This window comes from Lentinus tigrinus, assembly GCF_003813185.1.
Source record: "Lentinus tigrinus ALCF2SS1-7 unplaced genomic scaffold L226scaffold_8, whole genome shotgun sequence".
NCBI lineage: Eukaryota > Fungi > Basidiomycota > Agaricomycetes > Polyporales > Polyporaceae > Lentinus > Lentinus tigrinus.
The window spans coordinates 362,213-377,260 of NW_027137917.1; the positions used below are offsets into that span (position 1 = coordinate 362,213).

General features: G+C 56.3%; 5 protein-coding genes across 5 annotated transcripts; 3 read left to right on the forward strand and 2 right to left on the reverse strand.

Annotated features, from left to right (window-relative positions):
* Positions 1–144: 144 nt before the first annotated feature.
* On the forward strand, positions 145–2,254 carry L226DRAFT_611743 (uncharacterized protein). The gene is made up of 7 exons (XM_067686308.1): positions 145–229; positions 281–495; positions 544–706; positions 813–1,040; positions 1,096–1,202; positions 1,254–2,051; positions 2,105–2,254. The coding sequence occupies exons 1-7, from the start codon at positions 196–198 to the stop codon at positions 2,129–2,131; spliced, it is 1,572 nt and encodes a 523-aa protein (XP_067536916.1). The 5' UTR covers positions 145–195; the 3' UTR covers positions 2,132–2,254.
* Positions 2,105–4,286, reverse strand: L226DRAFT_559453 (uncharacterized protein). Its single transcript, XM_067683302.1, has 4 exons — positions 4,276–4,286; positions 4,111–4,194; positions 4,031–4,054; positions 2,105–3,975 (listed from the first exon to the last, which is right to left on the reverse strand). Exon 4 carries the CDS (start codon positions 3,969–3,971, stop codon positions 2,226–2,228), a length of 1,746 nt encoding a protein of 581 aa, XP_067536917.1. The 5' UTR covers positions 3,972–3,975; positions 4,031–4,054; positions 4,111–4,194; positions 4,276–4,286; the 3' UTR covers positions 2,105–2,225.
* Positions 4,287–6,098: 1,812 nt separating this feature from the next.
* Positions 6,099–6,796, forward strand: L226DRAFT_533462 (uncharacterized protein). The gene is made up of 2 exons (XM_067680461.1): positions 6,099–6,541; positions 6,596–6,796. The coding sequence occupies exon 1, from the start codon at positions 6,190–6,192 to the stop codon at positions 6,514–6,516; it is 327 nt and encodes a 108-aa protein (XP_067536918.1). The 5' UTR covers positions 6,099–6,189; the 3' UTR covers positions 6,517–6,541; positions 6,596–6,796.
* Positions 6,797–7,467: 671 nt separating this feature from the next.
* Positions 7,468–9,004, reverse strand: L226DRAFT_483997 (coatomer complex protein). Its single transcript, XM_067677036.1, has 4 exons — positions 8,861–9,004; positions 8,405–8,795; positions 7,928–8,317; positions 7,468–7,864 (listed from the first exon to the last, which is right to left on the reverse strand). The coding sequence occupies exons 1-4, from the start codon at positions 8,904–8,906 to the stop codon at positions 7,744–7,746; spliced, it is 948 nt and encodes a 315-aa protein (XP_067536919.1). The 5' UTR covers positions 8,907–9,004; the 3' UTR covers positions 7,468–7,743.
* A 745-nt stretch (positions 9,005–9,749) lies between these two features.
* L226DRAFT_373903 (heme peroxidase) lies at positions 9,750–14,772 on the forward strand. Its single transcript, XM_067674334.1, has 28 exons — positions 9,750–9,803; positions 9,865–10,220; positions 10,275–10,316; positions 10,368–10,424; positions 10,482–10,563; positions 10,615–10,826; positions 10,880–10,944; positions 11,002–11,224; positions 11,275–11,556; positions 11,616–11,717; positions 11,775–11,854; positions 11,912–11,977; positions 12,031–12,154; positions 12,213–12,228; positions 12,280–12,429; positions 12,481–12,898; positions 12,956–13,187; positions 13,246–13,331; positions 13,385–13,496; positions 13,565–13,733; positions 13,788–13,919; positions 13,971–14,000; positions 14,058–14,146; positions 14,200–14,279; positions 14,343–14,370; positions 14,429–14,508; positions 14,569–14,659; positions 14,733–14,772. The coding sequence occupies exons 2-28, from the start codon at positions 9,984–9,986 to the stop codon at positions 14,739–14,741; spliced, it is 3,294 nt and encodes a 1,097-aa protein (XP_067536920.1). The 5' UTR covers positions 9,750–9,803; positions 9,865–9,983; the 3' UTR covers positions 14,742–14,772.
* Positions 14,773–15,048: the final 276 nt, after the last annotated feature.

The window sequence follows — 15,048 nt, forward strand, 5'->3', positions numbered from 1 at the left end:
CACACCTCACACGGCGAGGCCTCCACCGTATGCACACTGCCCTACGTCCGACGCACAGTCTGAGTACTGACAGGTGTGCCGCGCGAGTGTGACTTTAGCCACAGACGCGACGCGCGCGCCTGACGCGTGGCGGCGCGCGTCAGACCTCTTCACGGACAACCACCACCTCTCACCATCGCCCTCTGCCTCAGGATCATGCAAGCGACTGTGGACGCGACGGCCTTCAAACGTACGCCATGGCTTCTGCCAGCTAGTTATCCTCACCATATCTCTTCCCCAGATCTCTCCAGGGCTCTTTCTTGTCTTTCCAGGATCGGTGAAGAGGTCATCCTCGTTGCCACACCCGAAACTCTCGCACTCTCCTCCACGAATTCCGCGCACTCTGCGTATGGCCGCTTCAAATATCCCAGGTCTTTCTTCAGCAAATACCTTGTCAATCCTGGACCAGTGGATGTCGGGGACGCGCCGTCAATTTCAGGACAAATCGCTACGAAGGCACGTTTCACTGGATTTGTCTGCAGACGGTTTCTGATGTGCATATAGTCACTTCTCTCAATCTTGAAGCACAGGACAAACGAGAAGGGATGCGAGAAGTGCGATCTAATCATCACCGACGGACCGTCGCAGAACCCGCAGATGGATGACGAGGACGAGGAATGCGACTCGCTTGAGAGTAGATTGACAGTGCGTTTACATTGCAAACACGGTAAATATCATATCCACGCTCATCATGCGCACCCTTCCCCTTCTCAGTCCCGGAGCGTTCATTTATGCGCGTACTGAGCGCTCTCTATCGCATGCTCGCCCCCCAGGAGTGGTCAAGACCCATCGTCTCGCACTCAATTCAGCGAATAACCTAGCGCCTAGCATAGCTGACGCACCGAATGAATCTCGGCTGGTCATTGGCTCGAAAGCGTTGAAGAGCTTGCTGGAGCATTTTCCATTTGGGAAAGGAAGCAAATCCGACCCGCAGCTCATCTGGCACCTCTGGGACGAGGAAGTGCAGCTACGGAGTAACGAGTCTTCCGTGGATAGCAAAGGTAACGATCGCGAGCAATTTCGCGATAGTTCTGTTGACGCTGACTACGTCTATAGGTCATCCACACCTGGCTACGGAGCTCACAATCAGTGCGGAAGAATTCGACGAGTATGATCTACAAACTGGCTCGATGACGCTGTCTTTCCATCTTCGAGAGTTCAACGTGAGCATACGCTGCGCGAGGTCCTATTTCACTCTGACATATCAGTCACAGGCCCCCGTCGCGTTTGCAGAGGCGTCGCAACTCCCACTAGAGATACGATTCACAGACCCAGCCGACTTGATTTCTATCTCGGTGGATCACGAGCTTTTCACTTCGCTTTTCATCATTGCCACAAGTCATGTACAGTCCTCCCAGCAGGCGTCCCAGAAGCGGCAGCGAGCCCCGGGCCTGCGGGTTGGCGGGGACTCGAATGGTCGAAAGCGCCCGTTGGAGGACGACAGCAACCACCGCACAGAGAGAGAGAGACACAGGATGAAGAAGCCCATGAAGGTTGTGCATCATGCGGATCGAGCGTCCATGGTGCGAGAGATGCATCCCCCGCCAGTTCCCCGAGAGCCGCCACCATCATGGGCCATCCTCACGGCCGCTCAGCAACCCGAGGCGCAGGATCAGTTCGAACACTATAACGATAACGCGTACCCGAGCGCGGGTCCCTCGCAGCCGGAAGTCGGAAGGGCGGCGGAGAAGGAGCCGCTGTTTCTCCCCAGCTCGCAATTGTCGCAACTACCACCCGCCGTGGAAGCGGCAATCATCGAGTCAGGCCTGGGGATCGAGCACATGAGTGCCGAGGAATTCGCGGCGATGCTGGAAGGTGACGCAGACGAGGTCGAGTTTGGCGAGGCATGCGTCAAGCAGGAGGCATCACAAGAAGACGAACTATGGGAGGACGACTGGCAGGCGGATGACCGCACGGATTTTGCACCCGCAGAGCTTCGTGGGAGGACGGACAGCTTCGAGCTCGTGGACGATGTGGAGATGGCGCCCACACAGGACGATGGTGGGACAAAGGTGTGCATTCTACTAGCTTTCGCGAGCGAAATGTATGCTTATCAGCTTTGCAGGCGTTCCGCCCATTATTCGAGGACTGAGCTACGCGGGGTATGCCAACGAATCGTCATATGTTACTTATTGGAATCTGGAGGATCTCGATCAGGCGTCGATGTATGTACTCTACATACTGAATCAATATAAACCACCAAAGAAGAGGTCTTCGTAAATCAAGTCGTCTGCATCCACAACGTAGTCATCGATGTCGTCGTCATCGTAGTCATAACCATAGCCATAACCATCATACGGATCCTCGTCCTCCTCCTCGGATACCTCCGCCTCTTCGACGCCATCCCAAGTGAGCTCAGGCACGATTTGCTCAACGCGAGCGACGTCCTCGGTGTAGATGTTGATACATTCCTTGATGTGCAGCTCCAGCAGGGGAGACCCCCAGTTACAGCGCTTGATGAGGGCATCTATCAGGAGGTCGAGGAACTCTGGTGGCTGATCGTAATCCCGGCTCAGAAGGCGCATGTTGTCGAGTTTGAGTATCTTGAGGCGGGGAAGAGCCAATGTCGAGGGGTCATCGCTGTCAGTGTGCGAGAGTGCCTCTATGAACTCTTCATCCTGGTCTCTGGATACCAACAGGTGACGTATGTTCGGCATCCCCGCGAAGATGTCTTTCCATCTCCACCTATGAGCAGGACCCTCTACCCGGATGTCAAGGATGGTGACGCCGGCGAAGACGGTACAGGGTCGCAACAGGGTCGAGATGCGGTCTCCTTCCGTCATGGTCTCCAGATGCAGGTCGGCAGCTTGTACCGGCTCGTACGGGGGTGGGATCTTCTGCAACTCTGCGCGCCAGCCTTTGAGAGACAACCGCGAACCATATGTATCCTCGATACACGCCGTGCGCAGAGGCACGGACGATGCGAGATGGTTCTGGAGCGCGAGGAAGATGTTGGCGGCCCCCAGGACCCCCTCGTTGACGGTGATGTGAAAGCAGACGTTGGCAGGCAGGGTAAGGTGATCAAGTAGACTCCTGCACTCCGCGTCGCCTGACTGTATACGGAGGGAGGACAGGTGCATGAGGGGAACTTTGCGGGAGGGAGCTCCGGACGGGGCGGGTGGAACGACATGCTCCAGCACGAGCACGTGCAGATCGGCCATTCTTTCGAGCGCGGAGATGAAGGTTTCGAAAGACCCGACGAGCGACTGATGCTCTGGACCGGACCGGCCACAAAGCAAGAGCGAAGTGAGGGTCGGACAGAACACAGGATGGTCCCAGGAGAACAAAAACCCGTTGACCTCCAACTTTCGGAGACGCGGCGCCCGATCTGCAGGCAGCACCAGAGGCATAGCCATCGAGTAGCCATGGTACGGGCTCCGGTCAGCCAGCTTGACGCTCTCCAGCATTGGAGCGGGCACGCTGACCTTGTGAAAGAGCTCGCAGATGGCCTGTGAGCTCCCAGTGAGGTGCAGTGCGCGCATGCGGAAGAACTCCGCCATGACCCCCTTGACGGCTTTCTGGCGGTCGTCTGCGTGCGACGGGACGTTTGCGACGAGGTGCAGGGGCGCCTTTTTGGACCGCGCGAGGAGCTCGTCCGCGGCGCGCTTTGACGTGATGGCGATGTAGCTCCAAAGGCGTGGTGTAGCCAGCGCAGTCGCCCGCCAGTGGCGACAGACGTGCGCGACCCGTATCCAGATGTTCGTCTTGTATGAATCGCTGGTATACATCGAGACGGCGCATCTCGTCTCGTAGCTCTCTGCGGCGAGGAGCGTGAAGACGGTGGACAGTAGCTCAGGGGGAAGGCGCGCCACTGGGGTCATCATGTTCAGGCGAGTCTTGATGTCGATTATGGCTCGAGAGTGCGCTTCAATCTGGTCCTCAAGAGCCCTGCGAGTGTGGCCTCCACCTTCGAATTTAGAGGCTTCCTGCATGTTACTGTTGGACAAGATTAGATCTATTTCTGGACGTAGGAGATGAGGTAGATCCTTTCCTGTACAGCCGTAAGTTCGAGAGTCTGTTCACACGCGTCAGTTTCGTATCGGTGAGTTGTCCAGTTTAGAGCAGTCATACCAGTACTTTCGCTTCTCTAGTCGATTGCCCTCCGACTTTGAAGATTGCAGGATTGGTCGACTCAATACGGCTGGCGCGATCAACCTACATACCCACAACAAGGGTACCGGTAGTATAGTTAGAATGCAGTCGGCGAAAGCGTGTAAGAGCACGGGGGGTACTTACTATGCGGCTGTTGACAAGACAAGAATGAAACAAGTGCAAGGCCTCTGCCACTGCCACACCCACCGCCGGGGGCTGCCGGGGCCAACCGCAGTGGCTCGCTCGCTTAGCCTCATTCGGCCCGGCAGAGCCGATGTATCCTGTACTTAGAGCCAGTGATCTGTCACTTTTCTCTTGTCACCAAGGCCAGCAATCAGAACACAATGTGCAGGTATATTCAGTCCGACTACGTATGTCAATGCGGCGCTGAAATGCTGAATATTGAATCCACACAACTATCCATTTGTCTCTTAATGCTAGCGCCACTGCGCTAGCTAGAGGATGGGAAGTTTCATGCATAATCATGGCGGCGGCTTCGAAAGCCGGCTCGTAAGCGTACTCTGGGGGCGCTTACCGTTGCGGGCCGGGTTGAGGAAAGATCTGGCAGCGATGTCAGCGTTCGCCGTTGGCGTCGACGGTGACTGGTGGGGGTGGAGGGAGGGATCGGCATGGGATTGCATGCACACCAGTAGATCCTCCCGTGACCACCATGTTCTTCGAGCTGTCGTGCGCGATGATGTCACTGGTGCGCAAGAAAAAAACGGTGCAGTATACAGTGAGGGAAGGAGGAAGACATACCCAAACTTCAGATGAGCTGGTGATGCCGACAGACCGACCGTGGAGATATTGGGATTCAAGGCAGTCGCGCACGACCGATAGAAGATCCCATACGATGGTACGCAGAAGGCAGCCACCGAGGGGAATGTAGCCCGGGACGTCTGGAACTCCTGCATTCTCTCTGATAGTGCGTCGAGGAAGAACTGCTCCGTGTGGTACTCCGTTCGCTAGGTCGCGTGAGAGGGGCCCGCTTCGTGAAGTTTGCTGTCCGACTCCACCTCGGACGCCTTCCTCTTCGTAGGCAAATGAACAGCATCCGAGTCGTCTGGATCCCGCATCTCCACGTCTGTGTCAGCCCCGTCAAGTTCCATTGCAACACGTCTTGCGTCATGTTTTATGGGCATGGAGACACGTACGCCTCGAGCTTCTTCCTCTTCGCCTTCTCGCAGACGCTCTGGCGGAATACCTCGCACCACTTGTAGTTGCCCGTGCCGAGGCTCAAGGTTCGACGACATTAACTGCATGCCCGCGTGTCCCGTATGGGAGGGTGCTTGTGGACCTCATGAGCCCGTGGAGGATAGCATGAGGATTGAGCATTAAAGTGATGGATCGCGCCTGGAAGCCAGAACGCGACCAAAAGGGCAAGAGCACCCATGGCGACGCGTCATGTCACAGTGTGACCATCCGCGTCTGCGCTGGGTCCCACGCCATTTGAGAGCCACGCGACTCGCCCGCCCGCGGAGCAAGGCTGGACTCTGGAGCAAGTCGGATGCCAAGACGGAGATGTGTACTCTCCGCCTGTAAGTATGAAGTACTCAGCGTTGTCCACAGCCCAACCGCCCTCAACATACGGCCTGTGCGACCTGAACCTGAGAGATAAAAGGCTCAGAGCGGCCATATCAGTGCGGTTAAATGCACAGGACCGCTACCCGCCTCCAGCACCGCATCTGCACCAGTGACCACCGGGGGAAGAAGATTGCGGGAGTCTCGACTCGGGCTCCATACCGCTCTCCATTCCCGTCTGGGTCGAGTCACGACGCCGAGTTCCCCCGCCAATTTGCTTAGTGACGTCCTAGGCTCCAGCCTCAGACGACTCCTATCCGGCCACACAACCAAGTATTGTGGCTGAACGGAATTGAGCCCCGTCACACGCATCCCCATGCTCCGGGTCCTCGAAATATACTTAAGCCGCGTCACTCCCGCGCATGCGGGCCTCCCCACCGCCATTTGCACGCCTCTCGCGTAGACGTCAACCACTGAGTTTCCGACTCGCGATACCTATACCACTTTAACGACCATACTCACACACGAGTATACGACATGTCTGGCTCCACCTCTACCACGTCAGCTAACTGGGATATCACCTCCTCTCCTGTACCCTTGCATGCCCACTCGGCCCCATCGGGACCGACACTTTCCAAGCGTCGCGGACAGTCGCACTCCGGGGCCGACCATAAACGGGCCCGTCGGAGCGACGACATGCCGTTCCCCCGCAGGAGCACGTCGCGCGACAGCTCGGGCCACGACAACGTGGTGCCAAGGGAGCACGCTCAGCGCACGGTCCGTCGCAAGAAGAGCTCGCTTGACCTACGAGACATCTTCCTTCACGGAGGTTTGTTCCCCTCCGGACCTTCTGCGACCTCATAGATTCGCCGGCTAGGAACGAAACGAAGTGAGCAATGGTTGTGTTTGAGGCTGTATCAAGGAGTACTCACGCATTGCATAGATACCCCAGCATCACGACCTCTCACGACCGCTACGATATGCTTGCCGGACGCTTTAGGCACTTCGCGCCGTGCCATTGTCATTCATGTATTACTAGCCATGGTGCTTGATGACGGTTCAAACACCAGTGCTGTATAGATTATGGGCTTCGGAATGTTTTGGTTACATATGCGTAGGAAATGATATGATTCGGTTTGCCTCCGCGTTGAGCTCGATGCAGTCGACCTTGTACTCAGCGGTAAGCATATGGCCTATCGACGACCTATGGGGCTGTAACCTGAGTGTGTGCGCATATAACATAAGGTAATTACTGTCAGGGATTAATTGGCCACAAGAGGCGTCCTCCTGTACCCATTCGCCTGTTAACTGCAAGATCCAAGACCTCCCAACATTTACTGTAAGACACACGCACCTCCTCCACTCAGTGCGCACCGCGACTGGCCTAGCCCGCGATATCCAGCCTCTTCGAGCGGATTCCAGCGGAGAAATCTCTCCCGGTCTCTTCCATGTTAGGAGACGTAGGGCAAAGACTGGTCCGGATCGTAAGGGGGCCCCCGCTCCGTTTGCGTCCTGTTAGTTAAGTATGCGGCGTTTTCCTCTGTGTGCGCCTCTAAATGAGCTCGAAGCAACTGGACAATGCGTATAGCTAAGTATTAACTACGCACCCCGATGAAGACGTCCTTGGCGGCTTGCGCAGTTACGCGGCCTTGTTGCGAACGGCAAGTTCGGCGAACCATGAACCCCTGGTCACTCCAGGAGATCCTTCACAATGCAGACGGCGACGAAACCATTAACGTTTGCGCCACTGCCGAGACCTGGACATCACAGGACATGCTAAGGATTGACAGGGTGACAGGCTGTCACTAGTCACTTGCGGAGGACGGTCATGCGCGTAGGTGTCCGGGTGGTGGACTACTCAATAATCATTGCGCAGAGGACAGGCCAGACGCAGAACTTGTATACCTCGGATGTCTTGCATTCGTTGGCACCTATGCAGACGGGGCACTGACATTGCGCTCTGCTTTAACGTACGTATCGCGTTGCAGCTTGCGATATTGTCATCAGTAGTGGAGGTAAATACTGGTCCGGCACCGAAAAGAGAAAGGTTGAAGTTCCGAATAACGATACATCCTCGTCGATAAGTCTACATCAGGCCGAAGCCGTAGCCAGCGCAGGGACGGTGAACTTGGCCGCAAGTTCGTCAAAGAGGTCCGCCTTCTGCTGATAGTCGGTGACCAACGGGTGATTAGGATACTCCGAGGAGAGTTGGCTGCACGATGAGGAGCATCAGCCACCTCTCTGCATAAGTGCAACATGCCAGGACGTTACCCACCTGAAGAGCTGGTCCGCATCTGTCGACTTCGCAGCGCCCAACCCCGCGGCGACGGTCTGAGCAGCAAGTGTTTCCGCGTCGGGCTTCCCGCCGAGCTGGCTTTGCGCTTCCTCCAAGTCACTCTGCGCCGCGCTGACCTCGCCCCGCAGGAGCCGTGCGACACCGCGCGCGGTGAGGAGGTGCGGAGACGTCAGGGACGGGTTCGCTAGCTGTTCGGTGTAGAAGGCATGCGCGTCCGAGTAGCCGTCCTTGCCTGTGACGAGTCCTATGGACGCCTCGATAAGCTCGAGGAGCAGGTCGTCCTCTGCCCAGCGCTTTGCGCGCTCGAACTCTTTGCGGGCGAGATCGGGGCGGTTGATGGAGAGGTATACTTGGACGGTATATGCGACGCTGCAGGGCACAACGACAACGTGAAGGTAGGATGTCAGGTGTCTTCAAAGACAGACAAGGGGGATGGAATTCAGACTTGACACGTACGCTTCAAGATTCTGCGTGTCGTTGGCCGCGCCGAGCGTCTCAAGGGCCTCCTCGATCTCCCCCGCCCTTGCGAACGCCGTTCCCGCAAGCACCCTTACAGTTCCCTTCTCCCAAGGAGTAGCCTCCGCATCCTCGCCTTCAATTTCGACACTTAGGTCCCGGAGTTCCTCCAAGGCGGCATCCCGTGCCTCCTCCGCATCTGCAGCGACGAAGCGCGCGAGGGCTGCGACCGACTTGAGCGCAACATTCTCGGTATCTGAAGGGACAAGGGCTTCCGCTGCAGCTGGAGCTCCGAGGGCTATATGTGCGCGGGCCTGATAGATAAGAGTGGGGGTGTAGTCGGGGGAGGAGGGATCCGGGAGAGTGAGATCGACGAGAGACTTGTAGGCGCCTAGGGAACGCGGTGAGGTGTCAGACTGGCGGACGTTGGGCGAGGAATGGAGGAGAGTGACAGACCGAGGGTGAATTGCTGCTTGATGTGGTACAGCTCGGAGGAGTCCATGTTGTGTCTATTTTGCCGGAAGATGTGCGATGCGAGAGGTGGAGGAGACGAAGAGGAGTATGATTGGAGGCGCTCGTGGCCATCCTGCTTTCCCGCGAACTGTCATGTTTTCATATCATTAACGACTACACGGACCAGCCATGCCGCAACGCTGTCGATTGAGAAGAAATATTACCAGTCTTCCAGTCTTCCTGTCATGATGTTGACGTTCCGACCCAATAACGAGTTCTGCAGCCTTGGTGTCTTCCTCATTTGTACATAACCAGGAAAGCAGTCGAGTGCATGTACTGCGTATGGTACAGGATCCAGTCGCTCATGTGCCCAACTCTCCGTTGATGTGGGTCTGAGCAAGAGCTTGTGGCGCGACATGTGCCCGGTGAGCGCGATCTCCGTTTCGCAAGGTTGGGCTGCACGACTGAAGCATACTTACAGTGCCAGTCCAGGCTCTGTACATGATGCCGAGCACATCGTGTCGCGACTCCTCTCATGACGATGCGATGGAGTTGGGCTTGCGGCGACGACAGAGAGGAATGCTTCAGGGCACCCTACCTTCGACGGTACAGTACTCTAACCATGTCCTCTACCAGCGCACTCGCCGCCCGGGCAAGGCAATCCGGTTCCTTGAATGGAAGCAACAGTTGCCGATCCCCGAGCAGACGGGGCTTGTGAATGTCCGGCCATGCGCGGCGATGGACCGCGGGTGGCGAACCTTGCCCTTGGATTCGCGAGCGATTCGCCGCTGGGAGTACAGCTCCTTGGCCATCGCAGGTTCACAAATGTTTGGATGCGGACATTTATATTCCCTCTGGCTCCGCGTATGGCTTCCCTGCAACGTTATGCTACCGCTCTCGTCCCGAAGCATATAACCTCCTCCTTTCGGCACTTGCTACTGCCAATGTGAGTACAGCCTTCTGGCCCTCGTTCCTGCTCTCACCGCGAAAACGACTTCGTCCATCAGATATATGACATATGACGCTTCAAGATCGATCCAACCGACCCATGTCTATCTAATCAGGACCGAACGACCACCAGACCTGCCAGACTAGAACCACGGGCTCCAAATTAGTTGTTACGTGCATGCCTCTCGATAATGTCCTACTTAGCGGGAGGCGAACCTTGCGAACGTCTTCGCATATAAGTTACGACACGAAGAGGACGATGCCCCACGTCCTCGGCCCTCCCTCTCGCATCATGTCTGCCATCTCCTCCCGGCTGTCCCGCACGTTTTCTTACAACTCTCAGAGCGCCGGGGAGGATGTTGCTTCTTCGACGGGTGCTCATCTCCCCCATGGCCTGCAAGAGTTTCGCGACAAGGTAAGGCCACGTTGTGACACAGACCACGACTATGAACTCATGGGTGCGCTATAGGTCAAGAAGCATCTTCCGATGGTGGCAGATCTCTCCACAATGGTCATTCATTCCCTCATGAACACTGGGTGCGAGCTAAATGTCTACTAATAGGAGAGCATCGTGGATGCCGTTATGCACCTGAACAACCTGGACGACCGGAAGATGATGGTTAGTTGTATTCAAACACCTCCTGCATGGTTGTCAACTGACCTCCGACGTGTTCAGCTCGAGCATGTGCTTGTACTCCTATCCAACAACGCCGAGCATCCTTTGGCTCAGAAGATAGAGACGTTGGTCATCAAAGCTTGTGAGTGTGCATTGGGCTGTACTCATCGCCTCTGTTGAACTCGATCCGTAGTGTACGAGGACTTGCCGCACCCACCTGCCACCATCGTGGGCCCGAACTACGCTTTTCGCACTGTGGATGGCTCGGGCAACAACCCCTGTATGCCGGACCTCGGCAAGGCGGGCACATCATACTCGCGCAGCGTCCAGCAGATTCACCCTCTACCTGCCGACGAGCTCCCCGATGCGGGCCTTCTGTTCGACACGCTCCTTAGGCGGGATAAGGTGCGGTAGCACACACTATCACCAATGAGGTCGTGTTTGACATGCGGTCCTAGTTCGTTCCTCATCCCGCCGGGTTGTCCAGCTTAATGTTCTCGTTTGCAGCCCTCGTCATCCACACGTCAGTTAATACTTCTTTTCCTACTTTGATGGTCCGCTGAACCTATATGTATGATAGCGTGTTCCGTACTTCACACAAGGAAACGGAAGTGCATATCAACGATACGTCGTCTTATATCGACCTCGCCCCTCTCTACGGCAGCACCGAAGAGGCTCTCAACAAAATCCGTGTGCGCGACGGGCGTGGCCTACTGCTTCCCGATACGTTCGCAGAGGACCGCTTGCTCTTGCTTCCTCCCGCCGTCTGCGTGCTTCTCGTCCTCTTCAGCCGCAATCATAACGTGAGCCTGCACGTCTATTGCACGGTTCTGATGACTGACAGCCTCGACAGTACATAGCCAAGAAGCTATTTGAGCTAAATGAGCGTGGGACGTACCAAGACCCAGTCTCCTTGGACGACAAGTCGCGCGTCGAGCAAGAAGAGAACATCTTCCAGACCGCGCGTCTCATCAATTGTGCGTGGTTCGGTTCTGCGGTGTTTGCGGACTACGTCGCTGCGATCCTCGGTTTGGTCCGGCAAGGCAGCAGCTGGAGTCTCAACCCGTTTGAGGAGGTCCGCAACATGGACCACTCGCTGTTTGAACGGGGCAAGGGCAACCAATGCAGCGTCGAGGTGATACTACTTGGCACCCTCGGATGGTAACCACTGATTGATGTGGTCCATGCGTCTAGTTCAATTGCCTCTATCGTTGGCATGCGACCACGTCCCAAGCGGACGAAAAGTGGGTTGAGCAGCTTTCTGACAAGCTCTTCCATGGCAAAGCCGTCGAATCTGTGAGTGCCTATGTCGATGATTTGCAGAGAGCTTGTGCACTCACTGCATGTGCTCAGCTGACCATTCAAGACTTCAAACAAATGGCTGCCGATATGAAGAACTTGGAGCCGGACGCGTCGCACTGGACCTTTGGCAAGTGCGTCTTCGCTGTTATTCGAGCTCATACTGCACAAGCTGATCGCCTGTGAGGAAGCTTGCAACGGGATGAGAAGACGAACAAGTTCGACGATGCCAAGCTCGCCGGCGTTCTCAAGGATGCGTGAGTGTCACTTACTGACAGCATATGATTTATATCGAGGAACTCGAGTATAGGACTGAGCACCCTGCTGGCGCGTTCAAGGCCCGTGGTACCCCGCACGTCATGCGCCTGCACGAGATCATGGGTATTGAGCAGAGCCGTCGGTGGGGCGTCTGCTCTCTAAACGACTTCCGCAAGGTCAGCGGAATCTTGCCATCCTGACAGACCTAGCTGATCGTCACACTTGCAATTGTAGTTCCTTGGTCTGAAGAGTGAGACCTGTTCGCACTTCCGGCTGTGATCTGACGCTAACAACGTCACAGCCTACTCGAGCTTCCTGGAGTGGAACCCCGACCCCGAGATCGCGAACGCGGCTGAGAAGCTTTACGGCCATATCGACCGACTCGAGCTCTATGTTGGTCTACAGGCTGAGGAAGCCAAGCCGGTCATCCCCGGTGCTGGTCTCTGCCCCTGTAAGCATCCACCATATTCTGATCCATGACCACTCTACTGATACCTTGCAGCCTACACCATCAGTCGCGCCATCCTCAGCGACGCGATCGCCCTCACCCGCGGTGACCGCTTCTTCACCGCTGACTACACACCGTTCAACATGACCGCCTGGGGCTTCGCCGACTGTCAGCGGGACCCGAACGGGCCGGGCAATGGCAGCATGCTCGGCCGCCTGCTCATGCGCACGCTCCCCGAACAGTACCCCAGCGACAGCACGTACGCGTGGTTCCCGCTCATGACGCCCGCGGCGATGCAGAAGATTTTGGGGAACCTCGGGTGGACAAACACGTACGACCTGAAGCGGCCGACGGGTGTCCCGCAGGTGCAGGAACTTGTGGGCTATGCGGATGTGCAGGCGGTGTTGAAGGATGAAGTGAACTTTGGGACTGGGTTCGCGGAGCGGCTGAAGGGTATCGTGAATGGGCCTGGGTGCGTGCATCGTGATCACTCGCCTGTGAAGGGGCTTTGGTTGACGACACTGCATAGATTCTTCATCGCGTCCAACGACCCTGCGAAGGCATCGCGCGAGCAGCGGGACCTCCTCAAGGCGCTGCTTGGTGCCCAGGGCGCACAGGATAACATCAAGCAGTTCTTCTACGAGAAGACGCGTGAGCTCATGCAGCGTGAGTCGTGCCAGTCCGTCGGCACGTCTGTCCATACGGTGGACATCGTGCGAGATGTGCTCAGGGTCGTCCCGATTTACTGGGCTTGCGACTTGGTCAGTAGTTCTGGAGTCTGTGTGGGTGGATTTGTGGATATTGATAAAGTCGTTACAGGCTGGGATCCGTCTCAAGGCCAAGGCGGACGACGACGGCGACTACACTGCCAAGGAGTTGTTCGCCATTCTTGCTGACATCTACGCGTGAGTTCACTTGTCTCCTATCAGTTCAAACTATCCTCAAAGCCTGCGTACAGGTATCTCTTCCTTGATGTCGAGCCCTCCCACCTGCACAAGCTCCGGCGGACCGTCACCGTGGAGATTGAGAAGCTCTCGGGTCTGATTCGCCGGCAATTCGGCGGTTCGCGGGTACGTCCACCCCAGTGGTTAATAGCATGAAATTTTCCATAGGTTGACCGGTCGTCCATGTCTGGCAGTTCTTCGTCTCTGGGCTGTTGGAGACCGTGTCCCACTTCTTCTCGAAAACTGAGAATAACGGCAAGACCGAGTTCGCGGCTCGTCTGCACGAGCTCGGCGTCGACACAGACACGCAATGTAACATGATTCTGGCCTTCTTGGTTGGTTCGACCGTCGAGCTGTCGCAAGGTATGTCAACCGGCTTATAGCGTTGGAACACGGCTGATCAGTGTATGGACACAGCGATGGTGAACGTCATCGACTTCTACCTCGACCCGGCCAAGCCTGTGGATGTGCAGACCCTGGCCAATAAGCCTTCAACTCTGGCAGGCAAGGACGAGGCCACGATGCAGGGCTTTGTCGCCGAAGCTCTTCGTGCGTTTCTTCCGACTTGGCTAGATGACTCACGTATAGAAATGTCCACAGGTCTTTGCCCGACCTTCCGTGGCGCATACCGTACGTTATGTTCTTGCTCGGATGACCAGCGATCATTGACAATCCACCTCAATTCAGGCCAAACTCTCCGCAGCATCAAGCTGAGCCAGGGCACGTTGCCGGCCGGACAGCGCGTGTTTATCGACGTCGCGAAAGCCAACGTCAGCGTGCGTACATCCGAAGCACCAATCGATAGCTCTAGCTAATTTGCAGACAACAGCGTCAAGCGCTTGCCGACCCCCAGGAGATCAACCCCGCCCGAGGCCTCGATAAATACTTGATGACCGATGGTGCTGGAAGGTAAGCCCTGTTCTCATTGCCTCACTGAAATGAAATGTCTTATCCCGGCCACTTCGGTTACAGAGTCCTTGGAGTGGACCTGTGCTCAAAGGTCAGTCATATTCAACGTTCGGAAACGCCTGTATGAATCTCATATCGGGATTGCACAGATCATCGCGCACACTGTTCGCGCTGTGTACAGCTTCAAGGGCATCACTCGCGCACCGGGCCAATCTGGGAAGCTGAAACGGTACGCAACCCCGGATGCGCGTTGATGTGGTTGCCGCAGAATTGATACCTTGGCATACAGGCACAAAGACGAGTCGTCGAGGACGAGCAACTGGGTGTATCTCGCCGGCGACCAGTACCTCTGTCCATGGGCCAACTCAATGTTCGTTCAGGTGCGTGGCTACTCTGTTGCATCGCTGTACTCCGAAGCTCGCCTCACCCCTTCCCATCGTTCTACTATACTAGTTCTCGTGATGCCTCGATGGTGTTCCAGTCAAAGTTGCGGCTCTTGTGCCGCCGGGGTCCGTTTCCCATGTCATCTCTGTATATTTGAGTCCGGTCGAAGCATATAGTCTTGTACCCTGTACCTCGACCTCGCATGTTTCGTATATATCCGAGCGCAGTACTTGCGCAGTACTGCACGACATGCCTGTGCGGTGCATCCACATCGTTGCTTGCGTGAACCCTCCGACCGGGGAAAGCATTTGTTCCCGCATCTAGACGCTCGCCCGATGCCACCGAGACGCGTCAGACAATCGGACTGCGTAAGGCCGCCCACAGT

What these genes read in the sequence shown, in the direction of transcription:
- L226DRAFT_611743 (XM_067686308.1), top strand. Translation starts at nt 196, where the DNA reads ATGCAAGCGACTGTGGACGCGACGGCCTTCAAAC. An exon ending in GGACGCGACGGCCTTCAAAC is followed by an intron (nt 230 to 280) that starts GTACGCCATGGC and finishes TCTCTTCCCCAG; the next exon opens with ATCTCTCCAGGGCTCTTTCT. An exon ending in GCGTTTACATTGCAAACACG is followed by an intron (nt 707 to 812) that starts GTAAATATCATA and finishes CTCGCCCCCCAG; the next exon opens with GAGTGGTCAAGACCCATCGT.
- L226DRAFT_559453 (XM_067683302.1), bottom strand. Translation starts at nt 3,971, where the DNA reads ATGCAGGAAGCCTCTAAATTCGAAGGTGGAGGCCACACTCGCAGGGCT.
- L226DRAFT_533462 (XM_067680461.1), top strand. Translation starts at nt 6,190, where the DNA reads ATGTCTGGCTCCACCTCTACCACGTCAGCTAACTGGGATATCACCTCC.
- L226DRAFT_483997 (XM_067677036.1), bottom strand. Translation starts at nt 8,906, where the DNA reads ATGGACTCCTCCGAGCTGTACCACATCAAGCAGCAATTCACCCTCG. An exon ending in GACACGCAGAATCTTGAAGC is followed by an intron (nt 8,318 to 8,404) that starts GTACGTGTCAAG and finishes TGTGCCCTGCAG; the next exon opens with CGTCGCATATACCGTCCAAG. An exon ending in GATGCGGACCAGCTCTTCAG is followed by an intron (nt 7,865 to 7,927) that starts GTGGGTAACGTC and finishes CTCATCGTGCAG; the next exon opens with CCAACTCTCCTCGGAGTATC.
- L226DRAFT_373903 (XM_067674334.1), top strand. Translation starts at nt 9,984, where the DNA reads ATGCCTCTCGATAATGTCCTACTTAGCGGGAGGCGAACCTTGCGAACG. An exon ending in TGCAAGAGTTTCGCGACAAG is followed by an intron (nt 10,221 to 10,274) that starts GTAAGGCCACGT and finishes GGTGCGCTATAG; the next exon opens with GTCAAGAAGCATCTTCCGAT. An exon ending in GCCGGCGTTCTCAAGGATGC is followed by an intron (nt 11,978 to 12,030) that starts GTGAGTGTCACT and finishes ACTCGAGTATAG; the next exon opens with GACTGAGCACCCTGCTGGCG.